Genomic DNA, 21181 nt, shown 5'->3' with positions numbered 1-21181 from the left:
GGCGCGAGGGCTGAAAGACACGCAAAAGACACGCTGGGGGTGAATTGACAAATCACTTCGCGAGAAAAGTGCGTTATTCATTCATGACAAACGGACAAAACGAGTGCGGCTTGGAGATTCAACTGGACGAGGACGCAGGCGCGCGGCGCAGGTGATTGGCGATGAGCGACATGCGCAGAGGAGCGTGGACCTTTAAAAACGCAGCGGTTCTCAAAAGTTTCTGAAGGAACTACGAAAGACCGATTTACAAGGGAACGGGATTTGAAACGGATAAGTTAGATACCTGTAATGGATACACGTCAAGTTTGACCAATAGATGGGGCCACAAGCAATTGGCAATTTTATGGCAGTGGCTCCTACAAATGTGACTGATATTTTTTGACACTCCGCGATTAGGGCTAATTACCACGAAAAAGTTGACATTTAAAGAAATTATCAAAGACATACAGGAGTATTTGACATTTGATGCTAACGACAGCTACAGATGAGAGTATTTTGCAGATTTTACTTACATTTTTTACATTTTGAAGTTCAAATGACAGATAAATTCTAAATTTGCGATATTCGGTTGAAATTTTTGACAATCAAAAACCATTTATAGGTTATTTTTGGCGCAAAGAATTACTGCTTTGCAAAGAACCAATTTTAGACATCAACAGGATTTGAAACGGATAAGTTAGATACCTGTATAGATACACGTCAAGTTTGATCAATAGATGACGCCACAAGCAATTGGCAATTTTATGACAGTAGCTCCTACAATTTGCCGACAATTTGATTAATGTCACAGACCTTTTTTGACATTCCGTGATTAAAGTTGGCTGTGAAACAAAGGATTAGACGGTTGTCAATTGCCAAGAGAAAGTTGACATTTAAAGAAATGATCAAAGACATACGGAAATATTTGACATTTGATGGTAACTTTGAAAGTTTGAATGATTGAATTCCGCATATTCTGTTGAAACTATTGACAATTAAAGACAATTTATAGGTTATTTTTCCTGCAGAGTATTTGAAACGGATAAGTTAGGTACTTGTAATGCAAAGATATCAATTTTGATTAATAGATGGCGCCACAATCAAGCGTCAAGTTTTTTAGTATTCGCAAAATATAATGATGAACACATAAAAACACCTGCAAATTTGCACTGAAAATAACAAAAAACAAGATTACTGCTATAATTTAGTGACAATTTGACAGTTCTTGTTTGACATTTCGCAGGATTTGCAGGGATTTAAACAAAATTAGCATCGTGTAAATAGCTCCCCTGACCAATCACAGAGCCGCATTTTAAATTTAGCGCCTACAAAAATTCTCTGCTGGAAAAATAAGGTTAAGTTGATTTAAAAGATCTCCACAACCTTAAATATTAATTTAAAAAAAAATCCAGAAACTGAATTTTTGAGAAACGAAAATCTCGAATTTGAAATTTTCATGGTTTTGGAGGAAATTTTGGCTTTGAAAATCGGATTTACGTTGTCAGCTCTGTTTACTGAATTTGACAAGATTAAAACTCCATAAAGTAAGTCTGCCTACCATAGAGCGAACAACTGAATTATTATTACTTATCTAGTCGACTGGCACTAGTGAACGTGTGTCTGAACTTGACATTTAAACGTCAAATAATCGACAAATGCTGGGGAATGACAGTTGATAAGAGATACGTTCACAGAAGAATGGCCAACTAGATGAATAATTCATACTCTTATTAGAATCAACGAATTGGCTGTTTTATATCAAAAAAGTCCAAATTATTGTCAACTGCTCAGGACTACCAACCTTTTTGCCGTAAAAAAAATAAAGTTTTAATTTTTGCCATTTAAAGATCTAAATCAGTGACGAATCGGAATATTTGTTATGTCATATTTCATTATTTTACATTTGATGGATTGATCAAAGACATACGGGAAAATCTGTCAAAAAATTCTGTTGACATTTTATGATAAGACAGTTCGATAAGAATGTTTTACAAGTTTTGCTTAAATTTTTGACATTTGAAAGTGACAAATCAGAATATTCCGCATATTTAGAGAAAATTTTGACAATTAAAGGTATAATTTAGAGACAAATCAAAACATTTTGCAGTCAAATATGTATGAGAATATTTGGCCTGTCAAGTTTTAAATTTGACATTTAAACATTGAAATCAGTGACAGATAGGCATATTTTGAATGTCAAATGTGATTATTTTGATCAAAGCCAGGAAAAATAGCCTTTAAAATCCTCTAAAACGGAAACTGCAAGTACCGGGTGTTCCACGGATAACGGAAAATAACATAGAAATTTGAATTTTATTTTTTTCCCGCTCTCCCAAACCTCCAAATTAAATTCGGTTAATGTTGAATTGTTCTCCAGAGGTTCTCAATTCGACATTTTAGCATCCAATTCTTCAAAACTTAAAACATATAAAATTTCAAATTTCTCGCTCAAAATTCCGAAGTTGGCGCTACTGAAAATTGGAAAGCTGTCAATTCTTTAAACTAACCTTACTTTTCAAGATTACTTGTGCGTGGATCACACAGAGATGTTTTAGTAGGAATACTAAAACATTTTTGGGATCACACAACCTCCAAAATTCGAGCGGGAAATTTGAAATTTTACATTTTTTAATTCAATTTCTTTTCCAACGCCGTAATAACAGATATTTCTAGAATAGCTGCCAGAATAAGAAGTTTCTGAACTACAATTTCCCGTTAGCTAAATTTAATTTGAAAGTTCGGGAAAGCGGGAAAAAATAAAATTCAAACTCCCTTGTCATTAAAACGTTAAAACCAAAACTTTGAATTCCTGAGACTCTTAAACCTGAGAAATTAAAACCTAGAAAGCCTGAAATCTGAACCAGAAGACCTAAAAACATTGAAAATGTGTAAAAATCAGAACATTGCCAACCTAAAAACCTCATTTTTATTCAAGCCACTCGCTGAAATAACTACAAAGCTTCGGATTAATAAACCCAGTATCAGCGCACCGATTCACAATGGGGCAAATCCCGCACATGCTCTTCACAATCCCCGGAGTCGCCATGAACTTATTCACCGCTCGGTAAAGAAACGAGCCGTTGGAGGCCACAATGCGCTCCGCATTATTGTCCAGCACCACAGTGTACAAAATACTCTCAATATCGTCCAACGAGAGCGAAATCTTGCTGATCCCCAACTCCGAAATAAACTTATGGACGTCTCCAGCAGTGGCGTAGCTCCGATTCCGCGCTAGCAGTGGCCCCCCGCCCATGCCATTCGCTTCTTCCCACTTCTGCCTCAAGTAGCGGCAGCACTGCTGGCTCAAGACGTCGACGAACTCGGACTCGAAGTCTTGGTCTTGGTACCAGGCGCCCCCGGTGACGGAGCTGTCGGCTTCGAGGTCGTACAGCATGTAGACCTTCTTCTTGCTAGCCTGGGAAGACGACGTCTGTTAAAGTACCCCCATGATTAGATGGAGACTCACCGAGACGGACTTCACAGCCTTGATGAACTTCTTCGTCTCCAAACTCTTCAACACTTTGTTGAGTTGCGTCATGTTCAAATTCGACTTGAAGCGGATGTCTCTGATCCAAATCCCCTTGTTTCCCGCCTCCTCTATTATCTTATGGACGACTTTCTCCTCGTTGTCGGCGCCCCTGACTGGGGCCTTCTTCCCCGAGTCTTTGTACTTGTACAGAAGCTTATCCTTCGTCTTAAACAACTCCAAGGACCTGCGAAGAAAAACTGTACCCCAAAGCAAGGGGGCGAAGGCGCTCTTACCCATTCTTAAGACATCTGTTGATGATCACAGCCAGTTCCTCGATGGGGAGATTCGAGATGCACTGTTTTATATTTTCGTTTGAAATTCCTTCGGGTTTGCTTCTGGCGAGGTCGAGGAGCTGCTCCTCGTAGTGGTTTGCCTCGGTGGAAGGGCCCGCTTCAGTCATTTTCGATTAACATTTGTGAAAAGGGCTGGAGAATGGAAAGTGAGGTTAAGACACGCGTGGTTGACACTTAATTGACACTTGATCAGCTGATCGTAAGGTTGCTAGATCTAGAATTTTAATCGGGCATAACTCAGGTGTTTGTTGTCGAATGTGGATTTTGAGCACGAATTTGGAATCTGCGTGAAATTCTGCGTAAAATGAGATATAATAACGCAAGTTTGCTCAAAAAAATAAGCGAGATATCGATATGAGAAGTTTGGCATAGTTTTTTTAATCATGAATTTTCGCGAAAATTTGCAAATTTCGACTATTGGAAAATCTAAAAACTATTTCTTATGTAAAAAATCGCGAGAAAAACGATGCCGCAAACCGCATTCCAATATCTGAAATAGTTTTCGAGATATCGAGCATGAATTGTTTGGAACCTTCAAAAATTTGGCCATCTGGCAACAACCCAAAAATTCAAACGGCCATAACTCAGTTATTTGTTGTCGGATCTGAATTTAAATTTCAGATTTGGATTCAGCGTGAGATTCTGCGTAAAATGAGTCAAAATTTATTGAGTTTACCTACGAAATAAAGAAAGCATTAACCAAAAACTGTTTGGATGTGGTCATTTTGGGGTGATTTTCAATCACAATTTTTATTGTAAAAACGACGTTTAATACCTTTGTATTATATATCATTCGAAAGAGGAGCTCGAAATCTATCTACTGGCCCAATTTGAGATCGATCAAGCAAACGGTTTACGAGTTATGGTCAAAAATAAAAAAATTTAAAATTTTTTATCGATTGAGTCGGATTTTTTTTTCGCAAAAAATCGACTATCGAATTTTGGGCTTTTAAGCACTTTTTCTAACGTAAAATGAGCCGAGAAAAACGATGGCGCAAACCGCATCTCAATATCTCTAATAGTTTCCGAGATATTTAACTTTAAAAATTGGGAAAAATGAGAAAAAATGAAAATCAACTATCCGAAACTTTGATCGGCCATAACTCGGTTATTTGTTGTCTGATCTGAATTTAAAAAACAGATTTGGAATCTGCGGAAAATTCTGCGTACACTGATGTATAATAACTTAAGTTTACTCCAAAAAATAAGCGAGATATTGATATCAGAAGTTTGGCATAGTTTTAGTCATGAATTTTTGCGAAAATTTGCAAATTTCGACTGTTGAAATATCAAAAAACTATTTCTTATGTAAAAAATTGCGAGAAAAACGATGGCGTAAACCGCATCTCAATATCTAAAATAGTTTCCGAGATATCGAGCACGAATTGTTTCGAACCTTCAAAAATTTGGCCCTCTGGCGACAACCCAAAATTTCAAACGGCCATAACTCGGTTATTTGTTAACAAAAATTAAAAATTATTATGTTTTTGAATTCAGCGTAAAATTCTGCGTAAAATGAGACCCAAATTTGTTGAGTTTGCTTAATAAATAAACGAGGTATTGGCCAAAAACTGTTTTGAAAACATCATTTAAGGATGATTTTCAATCAATGTTTTCAAAATGAAAACGACGTTTAATAGCTTTGAATTTACATCAGTCGAAAGAGGAGCTCGAAATCTATCTACTGGCTAAATTTGAGATCGATCGGACAAATAGTTTACAAGCTATGGCCAAAAATAAAAAAAATGAAAAATTTTCATCGTTTGAGTCGGAATTTTTTTTCGCGAAAAATTGACTATTGAATTTTGAGCTTTTGAGAACATTTTCTAACGTAAAATAAGCCGAAAAAAAAATGGCACAAACCGCATCTCAATATCTCAAATAGTTTCCGAGATATTTAACTTTAAAAATTACAAAAAATGAAAATCAAATTTCCGAAACTTTGATCGGCGATAACTCAGTTATTTGTTGTTTGATCTGAATTTCAATTCCAGATTTGGAATCTGCAAAAAATTCTGCTTAAAATGATGTGTAATAACTCAAGTTTACTCTAAAAAATAAGCGAGATATCGATATCAGAAATTTGGCCATAGTTTTAGTCATGAATTTTTGCGAAAATTTGCAAATTTCGATTGTAGAAAAATCAAAAAACTATTTCTTATGTAAAAAATTGCGAGAAAAACGATGGCGTAAACCGCATCTTAATATCTAAAATAGTTTTCGAGATATCGAGCACGAATTGTTTTGAACCGTCAAAAATTTGGCCCTCTGGCGACAACCCGAAATTTCAAACGGCCATAACTCGGTTATTTGTTGACAAAAATTAAAAAATTATCATGTTTTTGGATTCAGCGTGAAATTCTGCGTAAAATGAGACTCAAATTTGTTGAGTTTGCTTAATAAATAAACGAAGTATTGGCCAAAAACTGTTTTGAAAACATCATTTTAGGGTGATTTTCAATCAATGTTTTCAAAATGAAAATGACGTTTAATAGCATTGAATTATACATCAGTCGAAAGAGGAGCTCAAAATCTATCTACTGGCCAAATTTGAGATCTATAGGACAAATAGTTTACGAGTTATGGCCAAAAATAAAAAAAAATGAAAAATTTTCATCGTTTGAGTAGCAATTTTTTTTCGCGAAAAATCGACTATCGAATTTTGGGCTTTTAAGCACTTTTTCTAACGTAAAATGAGCCGAGAAAAACGATGGCGCAAACCGCATCTCAATATCTCTAATAGTTTCCGAGATATTTAACTTTGAAAATTGGGAAAAATAAAAAAAAATGAAAATCAACTATCCGAAACTTTGATCGGCCACAACTCAGTTATTTGCAGTCGTATCTGAATTTAAATCCCAGATTTGGAATCTGCGTAAAATTCTGCGTTCACTGATGTATAATAACTCAAGTTTACTCTAAAAATTAAGCGAGATATCGGTATGAGAAGTTTGGCATAGTTTTAATCATGAATTTTCGCGAAAATTTGCAAATTTTGACTATTGGAAAATCTAAAAACGATTATTTCTTATGTAAAGAATCGCGAGAAAAACGATGCCGCAAACCGCATTCCAATATCTGGAATAGTTTTCGAGATATCGAGCATGAATTGTTTCGAACCTTCGAAAATTTGACCCTCTGGCGACAACCCAAAATTTCAAACGGCCATAACTCGGTTATTTATTGACAAATTTTAAAAAATTATCATGTTTTTGGATTCAGCGTGAAATTCTGCGTAAAATGAGACCCAAATTTGTTGAGTTTGCTTAATAAATAAATGAGGTATTGGAAAAAAACTGTTTTGAAAACATCATTTTAGGGTGATTTTCAATCAATGTTTTCAAAATGAAAATGACGTTTAATAGCATTGAATTATACATCAGTCGAAAGAGGAGCTCAAAATATATCTACTGGCCAAATTTGAGATCTATAGGACAAATAGTTTACGAGTTATGGCCAAAAATAAAAAAAAATGAAAAATTTTCATCGTTTGAGTAGCAATTTTTTTTCGCGAAAAATCGACTATCGAATTTTGGGCTTTTAAGCACTTTTTCTAACGTAAAATGAGCCGAGAAAAACGATGGCGCAAACCGCATCTCAATATCTCAAATAGTTTCCGAGATATTTTACTTTAAAAATTACGAAAAATGAGAAAAAATAAAAATCAAGTTTCCGAAACTTTGATCGGCCATAACTCAGTTATTTGCTGTCTGATCTGAATTTCAATTCCAGATTTGGAATCTGCGAAAAATTCTGCTTAAAATGATGTAGAATAACTCAAGTTTACTCCAAAAAATAAGCGAGATATCGACTTCAAAACTTTGACATAGTTTTAGTCGTGCACGTTTTCCAAAAAACTCAAATTTTTCATTTTTGGATATTCTAAGAACAAATCCTTACCTTTATTGCGGGAAAAACCATGGCAAGAACCGTTTTTATTCATCTGTCGTAGTTTCGACGAAATTGAGCAATGAAAACTCCGAAAATAAAAATCAACTATCCCCAATTTTAATCCTCAATAACCCAGTTATTTGTTGTCGGATATAAATTTCGAGCCCAGATTTAGAATCTGCGTGAAATTCTTCGTAAAATGAGTATCTCACAACATAAATTTGCGCGATATTTGTTGTGAAACTCGATTTTCCAACATCTATAATTCATCTAATTTGAAAAGCGCGCTCCTATGACCAAACATCTGATCGCAGCGCTCCCTGTCAACAAAGGAATCTACCTTACCGACAACGAATAACCACACTTTTTTCAGTCACAGTTTTCATATTTTATTGTTAAAAAGAGGCAACAATGACCTGTGTGGGGCTCGCGAGCGCCTTCAACAGGTTAGTACGAATTCCACAGACCCCCTCTAACGTGTTTTTGTAGGTTAACACTTCACTCCTTCCAAAATTTCCACCGGAGCATCGCCACAACCGCGGCCTTGAACTTTAGGGCCACGCCAATCTTACTGTGAGCCCCCACGTTTACTTTTTAATAACATCTTAATAAGTAGTGTCGTAGGGCCGAGCCTCTGAAGAAGAAGAAGCGAATTGACCCCGCCGTCCTCAAGGCCCGGGAAGAACGAAAGAAGAAGAAAATAGAAAAACAAATTCGGCGCTTGGAGAAGAACGCGCGGCAACTCAAACCCATCGAAGAGTGCGAAGTCCCTCTGACCCTTCTAGACGAGAAAAAGTGAGAATTTTCAATTTTCGCGCCCCCAGGATTGATTTGTTAAATTTTCGCACAGACAAAGAATGCGGTCATTGCCGGCACTCTCCGTCGAAGTCCTGGAAAGTCGGGCGCTTCTGGAAAAACAATGGGCGGCGTACAAAAAAAGTCAGCGTCTGGCCGACGCGCAAATGTTGGATACTTTGGCGTTTTCACAGCAAAGGGCTCTAGATGAACTAAGGAAAGAGTCGGAGGAGTTGTACCAGGAGGCCGTGCAGGTTGGCAGCACTGCTAAATTGACATTTCGGCATTCGTTTGTTTTTTTTTAGATTGATCACCGATTGTTACCGTTTAGACGCGAGGGGCCGTTAGAGACGCCCCCAATTGAGAAGTATGAGAGCCCTGATGGCGACTATTTAGATGTTTCGAAAAAGTGGGAATAAAGTCGGAAGAGAGTAGTAAATAAACAATGTTAATTTAAAAATCTAGTGGTTTTATTTGAATTTGGCGCCTTAGTGACTTCAGTCGTACCACCCTAAAACCCGGCGCGAAATTTGAATTTTTTATTTATAATTACGTGTTTTTTTCATTCGTACAATTAAGAACTACAAAGTGGTGATAAACACAAACTATTTCCGCGTTTTGCGGCGCCTCGGCGATAATCCAGTTGCCCCCCAACCTGCACTAATTAAAAAAATAAAAATAGAGATAAATTTAGCGTATTTACGACAGCAGCTCTAGTTTCTGTTTAGTTAGAGACCACGTGAATCGCGATCAATTAGAATTGGCCGCACTCGTCGAATCAGTCTCAGTCGTGGCACTGGCGCGTGTACTGCCACAATTTTTAGGTTAGAATCTATTTTCGTACGAAATTCAATTATAACCGACATGTGAAGGAAAAACCAAGAAAAATGTCGCAAATAATGATGATAATAGCCGCCGCACATTTGGTCTTTTGCCCATTCACCAAAGTCGAAGAGAGTTTCAACGTGCAAGCCATGCATGACATTCTCTATCACAAGTGGAACCTGACAGAGGTAAAATTGGGGCGAATTCGAACGAAAATGCTGTAATTTGTGTTTTAGTACGACCATTTCGAGTTTCCTGGAGTCGTGCCACGGACCTTTATCGGCCCTTTAGTCATCTCCATCGTGGCTTCGCCGGTTGTCTTTGTACTGCAGGCGTTCGAAGTTAGCAAATTTTGGGCGCAATACACTGGTAGATCCCTTTAATATTAAGTGCATGCAATTGGCGAAATATACAGGGTGTCCCCTTTTACAGAAAGATTCACATGAGGCGGCTGTGCAATTTTGACAGATCTGTCATTGGTCCAATTCAATTGTCACTGGTTACGATAAATGGGCTAAAATAACAAAAAACGGTGAAGTGGAGGCTTGAGCTCACTATTTGGTGGCGTAATGTACAGGCAGCAGCAAAAGAAATGAGCCTTGTTGTTCAAACTTAATGGTTTACCTGATTTTTTAGGAAAAAAATTTTCTTTGGTCGATTTCTCGCTTATTATTGGAGATAACTTGCGTTATTGGGGCTCTTTTGGCGCAGAATTTGGCGTAGATTCCAAATCTGGGATTGAAATTGACAAGAAATTCAGATACTTGATTTTCATTTTTCCTAATTTTTGAAACTAAATATCTTGGAAACTATTACATATATTGAGATGCGGTTTGCGCCATCGTTTTTTCCGCGATTTTTTACATAAAAAATAGTTCTTGGATTTTCCAAAAATTGAAAGTTACAGTTTTTCGCAAAAATTCATGACTAACACCAAACTTCTGATATCGATATTTCGCTTATTTTTTGGAGTAGTTTTTTTGCGTTGTTATGCATCATTTTACGCAGAATTTTCCGCAGATTTTAAATCTGGGATTTAAATTCAGATCCGTCAACAAATAACTGAGTTATGGCCGATTAAAGTTTCGGATAGTGAATTTTCAGTTTCGAAATTTTTAATACTCAATATCTTCAAAACTACGACAGATAGAAAGAAACGGTTTGCGTCATCCCTTTTCTCGTGTTGTTTTCCTTTAGAATTTGCCCCCTAATATCCAAAATTCGATTCGATGGTCGATGTTTTCGCGAAAATTTTCGATTAAAATTTTGGGTTTGAAAATATTGTTGCTCCATATCTCAGAAACTACGACAGATAGATGAATGTGGTTTTTATTATCGTTTTTCTCGCATTTTGTTTGCTAAGAATTAATTCTTAGATTTTTCGGAATTCGAAAATTTTATTTTTTTTTAAATTATTTTTGGCCGATTTCTCGGTTATTTTGGAGTAAACTTGCTTTGTTTGATCTTATTTTACGCAGCTTGTCTAGCAGAATCCAGAACCGGGCTCAAAATTCACTTATGCCAACAAATAACCGAGTTACAACCGTTTAAAATTAAATTTTGAATATTTGATTCAAATGTTTAAACCTCGATATCTTCAAAAGTACTACAGATAAAAAGAAATGGTTTGCGCCATCGTTTTTCTCTCATTTTGTTCGCCAAGAATACGTTTTTAGATTTTCCGGAATTCGAAAATTTTATTATTTTGAATTTTTTTTTTTATGATTTTTGGACGATTTTTCGCTTATTTTTGGAGCAAACTCGTGCTATTAAGGCTCATTTTACGCAGAATTTTTCGCAGATTTCAAATCCGTGCTCAAAATCCACGTTTGACGACAAATAACCGGGTTTATGATGTGTAATAAAACATAGTGCGCATTAACAAATTATGGTAGATACAGTAAAACAACATCAAAATGAGTCGTCCCCTTTTTGTTTTATGAGCTCATTTCTTTTGCCGCCGATTGTACATACGTCAAGTCGGCTCTGATTTTTCTTTCACGTTGCAACATTTCCACCGCCAGGTTTACCAACACACTTATTTATAATTTATAATAGTTTTTGTAAAACTAAAAATAGAGTTTGATGCCGGTCGGAGGTGTATGTGGGTTGTTTACATATAGAAGCAAAAAATAAAATAGAATTATGCTTTGTGCGTCGATAATAAAAGAATTTTTACGTCATAGTCCAGTTAACCACAACAAAGAAAACAGTTTTATTGGTTTTCTTTTAACAAGAATTAAATTACGTCTTCAGATTCCGAAAATATCGACAATATAAGCGAATAAATGACATTAATTGCTCATATTTTACCCAAATAGCCCTGATATGTCATTATTGCTTGCGATTAAAACCATTTGGCGGATAATTCGAGCTCTCTTGATTATACATCGCGTTTCAAAAAGATTCTCGTCTAGTCGCCTATGATGTGCCGCTTTACGAAGATGATGATTGGAACGTTGGTTACATAACCTCAAAGTACTTTTGAAAAATTATTAAGTAGGCGCTGATCTAGGCCAACTGAATCGCTGAAGAGACAAAACAGCCTCAACTTCTGTTTAGCTTTGCCGTTTATTGTTTAAATTCTTTCCTTGTTGGCGATTTTGACGTTTGACACTATTGACAGATGACAGAACTAGTTCAAACTCAGTACAATGCGAGCGGCCCAAAAGATTTACACTATTTTTGTTGTTTTTTTAGTTCGTTTTGCGCTGGGGGGCTGCGTCATCGCCAGTTTCCACCAGCTCTCCCAAACCCTTTCGAAGACCTTCGGTCAGAATTGGCTGCAATGGTTCCTCGCCGTCACAGTCACGCAAAACCACTTCATGTTCTACTTAAGCCGTCCACTTCCCAACGTGTTCGCGTTACCTTTAGGTGAGCCCCCTTGGCGCCTTCGCCCCCAAACTAACATTCTTTCCAGTGCTACTGGCTCTCAACAGCTGGCTAAAAAACGAATCGAAACAATTCATCTTTTACTCCGGAGCCGCCATCATCATCTTTCGCTCCGAGCTGGTGCTGTTCCTGGGGCTGCTGCTCCTCCACGACTTCATTAATAAACGGATTACGATTAAACGGTAGGTTAGTGGGGTGAAAATCTAGGGGAATTTGTGAGTTTATAATTTTTTGTTTAAGATTTCTTCAGTTGGCAGTACCGGTGGGCGTTGGGTGTTTGGTGCTCACTGTGGTTGTGGACTCCGTGTTTTGGAATAGGGTGCTGTGGCCGGAAGGGGAAGTGTTGTGGTTCAACACGATTCTGAATCGCAGCTCGGATTACGGCGTATCCTTTGATGGTTAATTTCAGTGCTACCAACATACTGTACAGTCAGGAGCGAAAGAAATGAGCTCATTTGTTAATGCGCACTATGTTTGTTTACACAACTCGGTTTTTTGTTGGCGGAGGTGGATTTTGAGCCCGGATTTGGAGTCTGCGCGAAATTCTGCGTAAGGAGAGCTATAATAACGCAAGTTTTCTCTAAAAATAAGCGAGAAATCGACCGTCGAAGTTTGACAGAAATGTGAAAAATGAAAATCTACTATTCAACACTTTCAACGGGCATAGCTCAGTTACTTGTTGTCGTACGTGAATTTCGAGCACGGATTTGGAATTTGCGCGAAATTCTGCGTTAAATGAGCCACAATAGCGCATGTTTCCTCCAAAAACAAGAGAGAAATTTGACAGAAATTTAAAAATTGAAAATCAAGCATCCGAAACTTTGAGCGGGCATAACTCAGTTATTTGTTGCCGTACGTGAATTTAGAGCTTGGATTTGAAATTTGGGCGAAATTCTGCGTCAAATGAGCGCCAATAACGCAAGTTTGTTCCAAAAATAAGCGAGAAATTGACCGCTGAAGTTTGACAGAATTTTGAAAAATTAAAATCAACTACCCAAAACTTTGGACGGGCATAGCTCAGTTATTTGTTATCGTACGTGAATTTCGAGCACGGATTTGGAATTTGCGCAAAATTCTGCGTTAAATGAGCCACAATAGCGCAAGTTTCCTCCAAAAACAAGAGAGAAATTTGACAGAAATTTAAAAATTGAAAATCAAGCATCCGAAACTTTGAGCGGGCATAACTCAGTTATTTGTTGCCGTACGTGAATTTAGAGCACGGATTTGGAATTTGCGCAAAATTCTGCGTTAAATGAGCCACAATAGCGCAAGTTTCCTCCAAAAACAAGAGAGAAATTTAAAAATTGAAAATCAAGTGTCCAAAACTTTGAGCGGGCATAACTCAATTATTTGTTGCCGTACGTGAATTTAGAGCTTGGATTTAGAATCTGGACGAAATTCTGCGTCAAATGAGCCACAATAATGCAAGTTGTGCTCTAAAATACTCAAGAAATCGACCTGCAGAAGTTTGACAGAATTTTGAAAAATAAAAATCAATTATCCGAAACTTTGAACGGGCATAACTCAGTTACTTGTTGTCGTACGAGATTTTTGAGCTCGGATTTGGAATCTGCGCGAAATTCTGCGTCAAATGAGCCACAGTAACGCATGTTTTCTCCTAAAATAAGTGACAAATTGACCGCAGAAGTTTGACAGAAATGTGAAAAATGAAAATCAACTATCCGAAACTTTGAACGGGCATAACTCAGGTACTTGATGTCGTACGAGATTTTTGAGCTCGGATTTGGAATCTGCGCGAAATTCTGCGTCAAATGAGTCACAACAACACAAGTTTGCTTCAAAAATTGGCGAGAAATTGACAGAAATGTGAAAAATGAAATTCAATTATCCGAAATTTTGAACGGGCATAACTCAGTTATTTGTTGCCGTTACGTAAATTACGAGTTCAGATTTGGAATATGCGCGAAATTTTGCGTCAAATGAGCTAAAATAATGCAAGTTTGCTCTAAAAGTACGCGAGAAATCGACATGCAAAAGTTTGACAGAATTCTGAAAAATGAAAATCTATTATCTGAAGCTTTGAACGGGCATAGCTCAGTTATTTGTTGTCGAACTAGAATTTCGAGCTCGGATTTGGAATCTGCGTGAAATTCTGCGTGAAATGAGCCGCAATACCGCAAGTTTTCTCTAAAAACAAACAAGAAATCAACCGCAGAAATTTGACAGAAATGCGAAAAATGAAAATCATCTATCCGAAACTTTGAACGGGCACAACTCAGGTACTTGATGTCGTACGAGATTTTTGAGCTCGGATTTGGAATCTGCGAGAAATTCTGCGTCAAATGAGCTAAAATAATGCAAGTTTGCTCTAAAAATACGCGAGAAGTCGACATGCAAAAGTTTGACAGAATTCTGAAAAATGAAAATCTATTATCTGAAGCTTTGGACGGGCATAGCTCAGTTATTTGTCGTCGAACTAGAATTTCGAGCTCGGATTTGGAATCTGCGTGAAATTCTGCGTAAAATGAGCCGCAATACCGCAAGTTTTCTCTAAAAACAAACAAGAAATCGACCGCAGAAATTTGACAGAAATGCGAAAAATGAAAATCATCTATCCGAAACTTTGAACGGGCACAACTCAGGTACTTGATGTCGTACGAGATTTTTGAGCTCGGATTTGGAATCTGCGAGAAATTCTGCGTCAAATGAGCTAAAATAATGCAAGTTTGCTCTAAAAATACGCGAGAAGTCGACATGCAAAAGTTTGACAGAATTCTGAAAAATGAAAATCTATTATCTGAAGCTTTGGACGGGCATAGCTCAGTTATTTGTCGTCGAACTAGAATTTCGAGCTCGGATTTGGAATTTGCGCAAAATTCTGCGTTAAATGAGCCACAATAGCGCAAGTTTCCTCCAAAAACAAGAGAGAAATTTGACAGAAATTTAAAAATTGAAAATCAAGCATCCGAAACTTTGAGCGGGCATAACTCAGTTATTTGTTGCCGTACGTGAATTTAGAGCACGGATTTGGAATTTGCGCAAAATTCTGCGTTAAATGAGCCACAATAGCGCAAGTTTCCTCCAAAAACAAGAGAGAAATTTAAAAATTGAAAATCAAGTGTCCAAAACTTTGAGCGGGCATAACTCAATTATTTGTTGCCGTACGTGAATTTAGAGCTTGGATTTAGAATCTGGACGAAATTCTGCGTCAAATGAGCCACAATAATGCAAGTTGTGCTCTAAAATACTCAAGAAATCGACCTGCAGAAGTTTGACAGAATTTTGAAAAATAAAAATCAATTATCCGAAACTTTGAACGGGCATAACTCAGTTACTTGTTGTCGTACGAGATTTTTGAGCTCGGATTTGGAATCTGCGCGAAATTCTGCGTCAAATGAGCCACAGTAACGCATGTTTTCTCCTAAAATAAGTGACAAATTGACCGCAGAAGTTTGACAGAAATGTGAAAAATGAAAATCAACTATCCGAAACTTTGAACGGGCATAACTCAGGTACTTGATGTCGTACGAGATTTTTGAGCTCGGATTTGGAATCTGCGCGAAATTCTGCGTCAAATGAGTCACAACAACACAAGTTTGCTTCAAAAATTGGCGAGAAATTGACAGAAATGTGAAAAATGAAAATCAATTATCCGAAATTTTGAACGGGCATAACTCAGTTATTTGTTGCCGTTACGTAAATTACGAGTTCAGATTTGGAATATGCGCGAAATTTTGCGTCAAATGAGCTAAAATAATGCAAGTTTGCTCTAAAAGTACGCGAGAAATCGACATGCAAAAGTTTGACAGAATTCTGAAAAATGAAAATCTATTATCTGAAGCTTTGAACGGGCATAGCTCAGTTATTTGTTGTCGAACTAGAATTTCGAGCTCGGATTTGGAATCTGCGTGAAATGAGCCGCAATACCGCAAGTTTTCTCTAAAAACAAACAAGAAATCAACCGCAGAAATTTGACAGAAATGCGAAAAATGAAAATCATCTATCCGAAACTTTGAACGGGCACAACTCAGGTACTTGATGTCGTACGAGATTTTTGAGCTCGGATTTGGAATCTGCGCGAAATTCTGCGTCAAATGAGCTAAAATAATGCAAGTTTGCTCTAAAAATACGCGAGAAGTCGACATGCAAAAGTTTGACAGAATTCTGAAAAATGAAAATCTATTATCTGAAGCTTTGGACGGGCATAGCTCAGTTATTTGTCGTCGAACTAGAATTTCGAGCTCGGATTTGGAATCTGCGTGAAATTCTGCGTAAAATGAGCCGCAATACCGCAAGTTTTCTCTAAAAACAAACAAGAAATCGACCGCAGAAATTTGACAGAAATGCGAAAAATGAAAATCATCTATCCGAAACTTTGAACGGGCACAACTCAGGTACTTGATGTCGTACGAGATTTTTGAGCTCGGATTTGGAATCTGCGAGAAATTCTGCGTCAAATGAGCTAAAATAATGCAAGTTTGCTCTAAAAATACGCGAGAAGTCGACATGCAAAAGTTTGACAGAATTCTGAAAAATGAAAATCTATTATCTGAAGCTTTGGACGGGCATAGCTCAGTTATTTGTCGTCGAACTAGAATTTCGAGCTCGGATTTGGAATCTGCGTGAAATTCTGCGTAAAATGAGCCGCAATACCGCAAGTTTTCTCTAAAAACAAACAAGAAATCGACCGCAGAAATTTGACAGAAATGCGAAAAATGAAAATCATCTATCCGAAGCTTTGAACGGGCATAACTCAGTTACTTGATGTCGTACGTGAATTTGGAATCTGCGCGAAATTCTGCGTAAAATGAGCCAAATACCGCAAATTTGCTCCAAAAATAAGCGAGAAATGGACAAAAGAAGTTGTGTCAAAAAACGTACTGCGCATTTACAAATTGGCTCATTTCTTTCGCCGCCGCCTGTACATCCGCAGGCGCCTTAACTCCCCTCAGACCTCGCCGTTCTTCTGGTACTTCTACTCGGCGATCCCTCGAGGCATGGCTGCCTCCGTCTTTCTGATCCCCATCGGCCTTTACTTTGACGACAGAGCGCGGAAAATCTTCGTTCCAACAGTTTTATTCGTTCTGTTGTACTCCTTCCTCCCACACAAAGAGTTGCGATTCATCATCTACGTTTACCCGTTTTTGAACGTGGCGGTTGCAACGGCGTGTCACCGAATGTAAGTACGCAGTGTTGCCAACAGTTTTGAGAATTGAAGGCCTCCTTTAGATGGGAGAACAGGAACAAGAGTCCAATCTACCACTTATTGTCCCTGGGAGTCGCCGGGCATCTTGGTGTTAATATCCTGTTTACGCTCTTCCTGTTGAGCATCTCGGGAACGAATTATCCCGGAGGAACCGCAATATCCCACCTCCACCGCCTGGCGAAGGACGAGCACAATGTTAGTGTGCACATTTCCAATCTTGCGGCGCAAACGGGAGTCTCGCGGTTCACCCAAATCAACGCGGATTGGACGTGAGTTCAGTGGTGCCACCACACAAAAAATAAAAGCAATTTTAGGTATAGTAAGATGGAGAATTTGCCCCCGGGGAGTCTGGAGATGTTCGAGTTCACGCATCTTATAACGGAGGCGAAGAGCAAGTTTTCGCCGAATTTGAAGCCCTACACTGCCACGCATGACGTCATCGACACCATAGAGGCGTTCCATCAAGTCTCCTTCAATTATTTAACGATTCCGCCGATTAAAATTAAGACGAGGCCGGTCCTGTTCATCTTGCGGCGGCGGGAGAATTATCAGGATTTCCTCCAGTTTAGGAGTTACGTGGAAAGCGGAGTCGACGAGGAGTTGTTGCCTGAGGAAGTTAGCACGGAGGATGAGTCTCCGGAGGTTGAAGAAACGAAGGAGGAGGAGGTGGTCAAACCTCCTGAGGAAGAGGTTGAAGAGTCACCACCTCCACCACCACCGCCAGAAGTTAACATTGATCCTCCAGTTGAGGAAAGAAAAGAGAAGCCCAGCAAAGAACGCAAGTCTGCGGAGAAGAAACCAGTGAAAGTCCCCGCGAAGAAGCAAGAAGCGCCGACAAGCGCCGAAGAGAAGCAAACCGTGAAGAAAAACATCAAGAAGATCATCCAAAAGTACAAGCGAAAGAGAATCGATGATGATCTAGAGAGTAAGAGCTCCCACACGAAAGACTCCATCAAGAAGATCATCGAAGACGAGAAGCTGAGACAAGCGGAAGAAAAAGAGCTCGCGAAGATCCAAGAACAGATCTTCAACATCATCGAGACGAGTCCCATCATCAACAAGAAGTTGATCAAAGAGAAGTTGCACGACACCATCAATAAGGAACTCATGACGACGAAAACTAACAAAATCAACGAGTTTCCGCCCCGGAAGAAGAAGCCCCAATTCGAGCGAGTGTCGAGGGTGAAGCCGAAGCCCGTTCTAAAGGAGCCGGAGGAGAAAGCGCTGGATTTCTACGAGAAGGTTGAGGTGGAGAATCACACTGAAGGGGTGGAAACGGGGGCGGAGGGCGAGGGCCCCGATAAAATCACTCAGATGTCGGAGAGGTTTCTAGAGGCGAGTAAAAAGATCACCGATATTATGACAATCATTGATGAAATTGTTGATACCATGGAGATATCCGAAGACAGCGAGGAGGCGTGAAGTTGTTATGTAAATAAAAGTTGCTTGTTTTGTTTTTATTGCGTCGTTTTATTTCGGGGGTTCAAATTTCGCGCGCTTTTAGTTAGGGATTTTCGTTTTGTTACTAAAACAAAACGGCGAAATTTGAATTTTTACGAAGTCTCCACTTCTGTTGGGTTTATTTGGTTAACTATAGTCGACAATCACGTGTAAAGTACTTTGACTACTTAAATTAGCAAATTAGCGAACAAAATTAATTAACTATAAGGTGACAGTTACTAGAGGCAGTGGCGTTTCGTGAGAAGGGGCCTTGCAATCCAAAAATTTGGTTAAAGTGCGTGAAAAGTCAATCCGTGGCCGCTTATTACCTTATTTGAGTGCCAAGTATTGACACAAACACATAAATTAGTGATTTGATGCCACACATTGATGGGAAATAAATAACGAAGCACTGTGCCCCTCCATCCCGACTTGTTCCTACGGCCATGCATCGAAGAGTGGAAGAGTGGAAGAATGCAAAACAAAGTGGTCTCGGAATGTCATCTGTCAACGGAAACGTGTTTTGAATTTAACCTAAAAACTTATCGTCTTAATTTTACTATTATGTCTCCAGTTTTTCCAGTGAATTCGAACTGTAAGTATGTAAAAAGTGCGTAGATCAATACTAAATCAAATTTCTAGAACAATGTCAAATGGTACAAGTGTGAATTCTTCCCCCGTCAGAAGGTCGTTGCGTCTCAGAAAATTAGCTCCGGAAACTGTGCCAAATGTTGAAACGCAAAAGGGAATTTCTAGTAACAAAAATGATAAAACTGAGGAGAAGTCTTCACAAATTGTTGAAGAACGACTAAACAACGACGCAGAAAGCAGCGATGAGCCTTTAAATCTCTCCATGGAGAGAGAATCGCCAGGTAAAGTCGACGATCGAAAGAAAGTGGTGAAAACGTTGTTGTGTCCTAAAGGAAAGTTGAAAATCAATGGGAAAAAAGACGCCAAAAGTAGCCCTGAGCTCCTGAAAACCGTCGAAACTGTTAAGGCGAAGTTGTCTGAGCTGAATCTGATAAATGAAGACGGCGAGGAGAAACAGCGACAGGGAGATATGAACGGGAACATAGAAGGCGTGGAGAAGGAGGAAGATCTCACTCAACACAAAGAAGAAATGAAAACCAACGGATTTACAGAAGAAGAAGAAACCAAAGCGCGAATCACAGAAGACGTGGAGGCGAAAATGGACGAGCTTCTCCGCAACGTCAGTTACACCGAGAGCGAGAGTGAGCCCAACTCCCTCATTCTCTCCATGGCTGAGGAAGGCGAAGAAGACACTCCTTCGGAAGGAAGCAACGATATTGTTGAAGTGGGAGAGGAAATTAACACCACAGAGTCGGAATTGAGCACCGACGAGTCTTACGAAGACAACTCTTTTATAGACGACGAAGAAAACCACCAACTTTTGTCAGGAGACGAGTTTGATCTGTCGTTCGATGATGGGGCGAGGAAGGGGCGGATCATTGCGTTGAACTGTGATAGCGACGAAGAAATCGTGAGGATAGAAAAACGGGAGAAGAAGCAGAAGATGAAGAAGTCGAGGATTATCAAGTTGGAAGATTCCAGCGATGAGGAAGGACAGTTGAATACGGAGTTCAAGGATGTTGATCGGTCGGTGGACAGTACCACCTCAGAGAAGGAGAACGAAAAGAATGAAAAAGAAGCCGAGGAAGACAGTAAAAAGGAAAATGAAGATCCGTTAGCTCCTCCTGAAGAAAACGCGAAGAAAATTATAATCATAGAGAACATTCGCGTGCAGGAAAACAAAGAACTCGTCGAGTGTGTCAACACGATTCTGAGCTCTTTGTGCCCGGAGGTGAAGAAAACCGACCAAATTACAGCACCACAAGACCAAATAGATGAAAGTCGGAAGAAAAAGGAGAAGAAGAAACCCGCATTTCTCACCGGAAACAAAAACTTTTTTAAAATGAACGGAGACGTAGAAACGAGTCGCAAAAAAAGAAGGAAGCGAAAACGTAAAACTAAACCCAACACCACCAATTCCAAAAGAAGGAAGAAGGAAGAAACAGCAATGAATTGCGGCTGGGAAGAAGAAAACGTTGTCATAAGACCGTCGTCGGGCGATATTACGCCGAGTCAAAGCAGAGAACCTAAATTTCATAGCAAAGATTTTAGAGCGTTGATGCTCCAGGATACGAAGAAACGAGTGGAGAAATCGCGTTATTTGAAGAAGATCCACTAGAAACTTTATTAAATATACCTTTTTTTATAATAATAAACTTGTTTTTGCGTTTATTTTGTTTAATTTTGTAGCGACATCTAGCGGTGACATTTTGTACCACAGACTTTCAACGTTTCTTACTTCAATGGTACTTTGGCATTTTTGATCAATCGTCAACAATA

General features: G+C 38.7%; 3 protein-coding genes across 3 annotated transcripts; 2 read left to right on the top strand and 1 right to left on the bottom strand.

Annotated features, from left to right (window-relative positions):
* Window positions 1–2882: 2882 nt before the first annotated feature.
* Window positions 2883–4020, bottom strand: Polr3F (RNA polymerase III subunit F). Its single transcript, XM_088037385.1, has 3 exons — window positions 3742–4020; window positions 3446–3692; window positions 2883–3394 (listed from the first exon to the last, which is right to left on the bottom strand). Exons 1-3 carry the CDS (start codon window positions 3906–3908, stop codon window positions 2906–2908), a joined length of 903 nt encoding a protein of 300 aa, XP_087893511.1. The 5' UTR covers window positions 3909–4020; the 3' UTR covers window positions 2883–2905.
* A 3984-nt stretch (window positions 4021–8004) lies between these two features.
* Window positions 8005–8947, top strand: mRpL40 (mitochondrial ribosomal protein L40). Its single transcript, XM_088031618.1, has 5 exons — window positions 8005–8138; window positions 8182–8265; window positions 8317–8487; window positions 8543–8741; window positions 8793–8947. The coding sequence occupies exons 1-5, from the start codon at window positions 8104–8106 to the stop codon at window positions 8904–8906; spliced, it is 603 nt and encodes a 200-aa protein (XP_087887744.1). The 5' UTR covers window positions 8005–8103; the 3' UTR covers window positions 8907–8947.
* Window positions 8948–9205: 258 nt separating this feature from the next.
* Window positions 9206–21071, top strand: Alg12 (Alg12 alpha-1,6-mannosyltransferase). Its single transcript, XM_088040854.1, has 13 exons — window positions 9206–9500; window positions 9549–9681; window positions 12013–12186; window positions 12233–12386; window positions 12445–12589; window positions 17118–17344; window positions 17395–17640; window positions 17686–18787; window positions 18969–18986; window positions 19048–19106; window positions 19222–19329; window positions 19386–19406; window positions 19454–21071. Exons 1-13 carry the CDS (start codon window positions 9375–9377, stop codon window positions 21018–21020), a joined length of 4080 nt encoding a protein of 1359 aa, XP_087896980.1. The 5' UTR covers window positions 9206–9374; the 3' UTR covers window positions 21021–21071.
* The last annotated feature ends 110 nt before the right edge of the window (window positions 21072–21181 follow it).

The sequence above is a fragment of the Gnatocerus cornutus genome, chromosome 1, assembly GCF_029298725.1.
Source record: "Gnatocerus cornutus isolate USDA-ARS CGAHR chromosome 1, icGnaCorn1.1, whole genome shotgun sequence".
NCBI lineage: Eukaryota > Metazoa > Arthropoda > Insecta > Coleoptera > Tenebrionidae > Gnatocerus > Gnatocerus cornutus.
The sequence above is the reverse complement of the archived record's forward strand: the minus strand, read 5'-3'. Positions and strand labels throughout refer to the sequence as shown.